This window comes from Triticum dicoccoides, chromosome 1B (genome assembly GCF_002162155.2).
Source record: "Triticum dicoccoides isolate Atlit2015 ecotype Zavitan chromosome 1B, WEW_v2.0, whole genome shotgun sequence".
NCBI lineage: Eukaryota > Viridiplantae > Streptophyta > Magnoliopsida > Poales > Poaceae > Triticum > Triticum dicoccoides.
In genome coordinates, this window is record NC_041381.1 from 52,396,880 (window position 1) to 52,403,207 (window position 6,328).

A 6,328-nucleotide genomic window follows, 5' to 3' on the forward strand; every position below is an offset into this window, starting at 1 on the left:
ATGGTGTTTACACTGAAGTTGCCATGATATGTTTCAACTATTTTTCTTCTATATTTTAAAAGTAAATTTTGACATATTATAAAATGGAGAATTAAGAAACTAGACTTACCGTGAACCATAAACTAAAATTGACATGATACATGCACTTAAAATTGCCATGGTTCATACAAAAAATAATTTTCATGGTCAAAGTACCGGAATTGACATGGTCAAAATATTAAAATTGCCATGATCTACAAACTGAAATTGCCACGTGGCAACTTTAGTGTAAACACTATGGCAACTACAGTGTAAACATCATGGCAACTTTTGGCAAAAAAAATCGTCGAAACATATCAACATGGGATCTTGTTTTGAAGATTTCATCGAGACGGATTTTATGGTGAAAACGAATTTTTATTTAGATTTTTTAATTAGGAGATAAAATATTTTTAAGCCGAAACCAAAAGGATTCCCGCTGATGTCATCTGTTTTGATGTGGCAAAATGAATGATAATGAAGACGTTTGGGCCATGTTGCTTTGTGCCACATGTGTGCGTTATCATTTGGAAAAGTAATTTCCAACGACCTACATGATTACTTCATTGGAGTGGCCAATATTACAGTGCTCCTTGGGCTCGTGTTTCCTCTATCTATAGTCTACTACTAGCAATTTTCGTGATCTGATCTAAACAGTCTTATATTACTTTACAGAGGGCGAACCATCGTAGAGTACACGCTGAAAGTACAATACTGAATATTTTCTTGTTCAAACCGCGGTGGCCAGCGATACATGCTCTGCTTCCTGATCCGCACCAGCCGTCGGTCCATTAGCCTGAAGCTGGATCTGCTGCTGCCCCGTACTAGTCGCACCGCCGGCAACCTCCAGGCGAAACAGCCCATCGGGCGGCGAGTGCGACGGCGCAGCCGTCTCGAGCAGCACATAGGACACGATCCCGAGCACGACGGCAATGAGGGAGGACAGGGACACCGTCGGGAAGCTTCCGATCGTCCCCGGCTCCCTGCACGCATAGGAGGTCGGGGTTTTGGAGATGGGCGCCTCCTCCCGCGAGCTCTCCGTCACGCCGACAATGAACATCGCCATCGCCACGATCGTCAGGACCCTGCACAACAAGAGCACGTCGGTCAGTACATTCGCGCATTGAAAGTGTCATCCTTTGCTTTGTTCTAACCGTCCTTCCTTTAGTTTAAGTATGCGAAACTCTTCATAGAATTAGACTGTTTATTTAGTATAGAACTAGCGGGGTGACCTGCGCGTTTGCGCGGCTAGACTTCCTGTATTTATATTATATGTTTTGTGCTGTTATTTCTCTATGTATCTTCTTTTATTTGATCCGTTATTATATAAATATTTATATAACCAATTAATTTCTTATATCTATATAAATCATCGCCAAAGTTCACTTCATATATTTCTGTAATCTGTATAAAGGTATTGGTACAGACTGGGTTATTATGGCAATCAAAGATAGACCGAACCAAGGCATGTGTCCCACCATGGCAAACCATATGATTTTGTACTAATGCGTGGCTTTCACTATTCCACCTTCTCAAATCCATTTTCATTTATCTTTTCACCCAATATTCTTGTAGAATTTTGTCAATAAAATCTAAAATTGTTGGCTTGTAGCCATACACTGTTATCTGTTTATGCACATGTGTTCTTATAAATACATGGCATATATCCTTATATACGTTTATATGTGCTTGTACATCTTCTCATTTTGAGGTAACTATCAAACCCACTTCATGGTCAAAGTTGATACAATATTCTCGCTTGGGCTGTCCAGGGCTTGTTCAGTTCTAATGGTTCCCAGATATTTGAATATAACTGGATTTCAAAAAAAAAGGCAGGACACAAATTTTTCCTTAATTAATGCTTTTTTTCTTCTTTTGGTAAAATATTCTCTATCATTCTTTTTTTTTTGCATTCATATTCTCTATCATTCATTGGAGTCTAATTGTTATGTAGTATTGTTTTCAATACCAACTTTTAAATTCTATAGTAAGATATGACCAAAATGTGCATCTTCGAGAAAGAGATAAGACCTTTGAATCGTAAGTTAACAATACCTCTTTCAATTGCTAGGTCATGGAGATCAGCACCTTGCAATACTAAGCCATATAGTTCCATAACACTAATCATCGATTGTAATTTTTTGTTGGTAGCTTACCAAGCTAGCCGCTTGTCCCATAACACTAATCAAATTCCACTTTTCTACTGCTCTTTGTTAGTCGCTATTTCCTCCAACACATAAATGTTAAGTCGAATGCCACATTGCCACTGATGTATGATTTTTAAATACAAAAAATATTATATTAGAAATGTGCGTCTTTTAGGTTGAAATCCTTTCGACATCCACCGATGCCCGACCAAAGGTGACTAATTACACCTATCTTAGATTCTTACCACATCAAACCATTTCATCATCAATTAAATACGTAAGCTTTATGTTGTGTACCTCTATCTATTGTGCAATCCTTTTATAGATAGTGCAATATCATCGATATCGGCTTTCGACATATGCTTCTAAATGTTCTTGACAAAATCCTCGTACTCTAATTGTTTATGTAGCCTGACCATATAAGGCTAAGAACTGATGGTGTATATTTAAAAAAATCTATTGGTGTATATTCGTATAAAATCGGTAATATATTTTTGTCTTGCAGCATCTTCTCATAAATTAGCGAATGACTAATTACCGAATGATAATATATTTAGTTTGAATTACATGTGCAGTTCTACTGGTTAAATTTTGATTTAAGTCTGACAGCTGTTTTTTTTGTGTAACAGTATAGAGTATAAGGTTAATATGCTATGCGTCAGAACGCTAGACTTTTTAGTATGTTTCCTTTTGTAGGTTAGTAGATTTATTACGTGTGCATGTTCTTTTCCAGTGAATATCCTTGATGCAAGCTTTTTTTTCCGATACATGCACGTGTCCAAGTTTTTTTTGGGAACTTGTACGTGTCCAAGTTGAAGTCTCCACGTTCTAGTTTCCTCCCCTAGGATTCCGTCTCTAATTCTTACGTGATCTTACTTTCCTCTTTATTTTTCCTAGAACTCTTATTCATGTATGTACATGTGTGCACGTCATGGTTATTTGCACCCTTCTGTGTCCGTCTTTTTTACGTGATGGTATGTGTAACGTGACAAACCAATATGTCTTTTTACTCCCTTTTTTTCTTTTTCGCATGCCTAATGCTTATACATACATATATAACGTGACAACATGACAGTTCAATTGTATTGGCACATCTATTTTACGATGTTACGTAAGAATCTTTAAATCTCAACCGTTATTATTCTAATCAAATGGTGTACAAAATATTATCGTATGTGGACGAATGTGATGGCTTGTTTGCCTCTTGTCTTAATTATATAATAGATAGATAGGAGAAGAAGGGTTTCATTGCCCCTGGTATTCCCGCATGTAGCTTTGAAAAGGGCGAGGTGTTGTTTAGGGTTCCCTACCCCAACAGAGGAGACTAGTATAGGATCAACCCTTTAAGTGAGATACCCAAACATTTCATATTTAGACAATCCAGAAAATTCTGATAAAAATGTACAGCATACCTGCGGGGTATGCCTACAACTTAGAAAAAATCAGCTCAAAACTTGATCTATAGTTAGAGGTTTGAAAAAGACAAATTCGAGTACGAATGGTACTTGACACTATTCACATCTGATTTTGTCATTTTTGTCCTCTAAGTGTAGTTTGAATTAGGATCTGAAATTTTTTGAGCTTGTACATCACACATGAATGTACTACAACGAGTTTGCAAAAAATTGAAAAAGCGGCATCAAACAAAATCTAAAAAATCTGAAATTTTGCTACATAAAACTTTAAAGTGTCTGAGGTTCTTGCAGAATTTCATCCAAAAACAGCATTCGGTACTTCTTTAGACCCAGAGAGAGTTATAGGCAGTGTACTGACGGACCAGGAGAAGATGGAGAGGATGATGCCGAGCCTGTGCCGCTTGGACGGCGTTGGCGCGAGCCGGCGGCGCTTGGTCCAGCAGGGGCAGCAGCAGCAGAGGCAAAGGCACCAGCCGCTGGCGTAGGCGGCGACGATGACCTGGTTGATGAACACCAGGAACACCCCCAGGATGCCGAGCCCCATCGCCGGCGGACTCCGGTACACGCAGTTCGTCCCGTCGTACTCCACGGACTGCACATGCGCCCAAGCAAACTCAAACTCCTAGCAGCCTAGCACAGATCGATCGAATTGATGAAATGAGAATTGTGTTCCATGCCTTGGAGCTGTAGTTGTTGGCGACGAAGCCGAGGGTGACCGCGACTGAGCTGAGGAAGCCCAGGACCGTGCACACCAGCACCGCGTCTTTCTCCATGTCCACCGGAGTGACAACTCTAGGAGCAACGACTCCGGCGAGGAAAGCGTGTTAATCTTACAGGTTAATTTTTTCAGTTTGTACAACAAGTCAAGCTTGATTTGGTCGCCGAAAGCTCAAGATCAAGTTATTAAGCAGCATGTGGGCGTAGTTTATCGTCCCTCTGATGTGAACATTTTGGTTCTGCCAAAACAAGCAACTGGAAGCTATAGTTTCAAAGTTTTTGTATATCAAAAAGAGTATGTATAGTGATACATAATGTAAAAAAAAAAACCCAAATAGAATCAGAAAGAAGAGGTACTGAAGAAATAGAAAATAGGTTACTGTTAACAAGTGGGGGCCTGCTCAAAATGAACAGGAGACCAGCACAACAAAAGTGAAGCCATGCAAAGACATCACGAAAAGTGTTTTCTAAATCCTCAAAATGTATTACAAAACCGAATATGTTTTGAAGAAATAATTACAAATTTTTTGAATAAACAGAAAAAAGAAGCACGCCAAGCAAACAAGGAGTAATTAAACAGCATATGGACGTATTTTTGTACAACAGGGTAATAATATCGAAGTGTTTTTATTTCTCGAATTAAAAAGAAGAGGTACTGAAGAAATAGAAAACAGGGTACTGTTCACAAGTATTAAATTCATGCTCCAGTTAACTCATCCAAAAGTCCGAATTGATGGAGGGAGGCGGGCAATATATTTCAACACTCCCCTCACGTCTACGCTATTTTAGTCCTTAGACGTGGGATCGATGTAGGCCGCAGATCGTTTTTATTTAATACTGCGTTGGCAGGGTCTTGAACTCAAGACCTTTTGGCTCGGATACCATATTAAATTCATGCTTCAGCCAACTCATCCAAAAGTCCGAATTGATGGAGGGAGGCGGGCAATATATTTCAACAACAAGTGCGGGCCTGCTCAGAATAAACATGAGGCGGCCCAAAAAACACTGAAGCCATACAAAGAAGAAAATAAATAAATAAATTGCTACGAAGATTGTAAACGAGAAGTTTTTTCTAAGTATCAAAAAAGGTTTTCTAAATCCTCAAACTGTATTCCAAAACAGAAGAAAATTTTGGTTAAATGGGGAGAAGCATCCCCACACCCTCCTTCTAAAAGAAAACAACATATCTAAACTGATAAATGCCTACCTAAAAAGTGTTACAATGTACAAGCCAAAATATGTCAGGCCTCTAATCTAACAAAATTTGGTTAAATTGGAAAACAGATATAAAATTATTTTGTTACAAAACAATAATAGAGCACAATAACAATACCGAAGGAATCAACAGGCGCCCCCCGCGTCGCCCACCTCCCAGGGCGACTGGGGGGCGGCAAGATCTACTCCGACAGGTCCCTCTCGCACCTTCTCTTCCCCCTCACCGCCGCCCTATGGACTCGGTCAGGCTAAGCCCGTGGAGATCCGGCGGCGGCGGGGTCCCTGGCACCCTGGTGTGGCTTGTCCTCGGGCTAGAGACTCGAGCAATGGGTTAACATTGCGGCGCTCCTCCGCCCGTGTCGCTAGGCCCGGTGGTGGTGGGAGGACGGCGGTGGTCGCGGCTGTGCGCCCATGTCACCGCAACCCTCTTCTTCAGGGATGGGATCCTGCCCATATCCATGGAGGAGGCGTGGTGGCCGCGGCGCGAGCGCACGCGCGCAGATGGCGGCCAATTCGGCAGCAGGATCAACCATGATGGTGGCGGCGGCTACCTCCGGTAGTCGGGTATCCTTCACTTTGATCTTGTCCGGTGGGCGGCTTGGCGGCGCCTCCGGTCAGATATGATCTGGTCGGTGCAGCTAGCGGTGGTGTCCATCTCCTCCGTTAGAGGTGGTCAGCCTGAGCTAGACGGTCAGATCTCGAGATCTGACATCTAGTTTCGGCTGCGAGTCGGGATGACATAGTTGCCGGTGAAAACTGAGCCGATGGCAGGCGATGGCAGCATTATGCACCGTTACCTTGATGAGGGCATCGTCG

At 41.5% G+C, this 6,328-nt stretch overlaps 1 protein-coding gene across 1 annotated transcript; it reads right to left on the bottom strand.

Annotated features, from left to right (window-relative positions):
- Positions 1 to 748: 748 nt before the first annotated feature.
- Positions 749 to 4,353, bottom strand: LOC119350110. Its single transcript, XM_037618102.1, has 3 exons — positions 4,258 to 4,353; positions 3,943 to 4,172; positions 749 to 1,103 (listed from the first exon to the last, which is right to left on the bottom strand). Exons 1-3 carry the CDS (start codon positions 4,351 to 4,353, stop codon positions 749 to 751), a joined length of 681 nt encoding a protein of 226 aa, XP_037473999.1.
- Positions 4,354 to 6,328: the final 1,975 nt, after the last annotated feature.

Bases quoted from the DNA above. Each gene is read 5' to 3' on its own strand.
- LOC119350110 (XM_037618102.1), bottom strand. From the start codon at position 4,353: ATGGAGAAAGACGCGGTGCTGGTGTGCACGGTCCTGGGCTTCCTCAGC. The intron at 4,173-4,257 runs GCATGGAACACA...GCGCATGTGCAG, and splicing joins CCAACAACTACAGCTCCAAG to TCCGTGGAGTACGACGGGAC. The intron at 1,104-3,942 runs GTCCGTCAGTAC...CTTGTTGTGCAG, and splicing joins ATCCTCTCCATCTTCTCCTG to GGTCCTGACGATCGTGGCGA.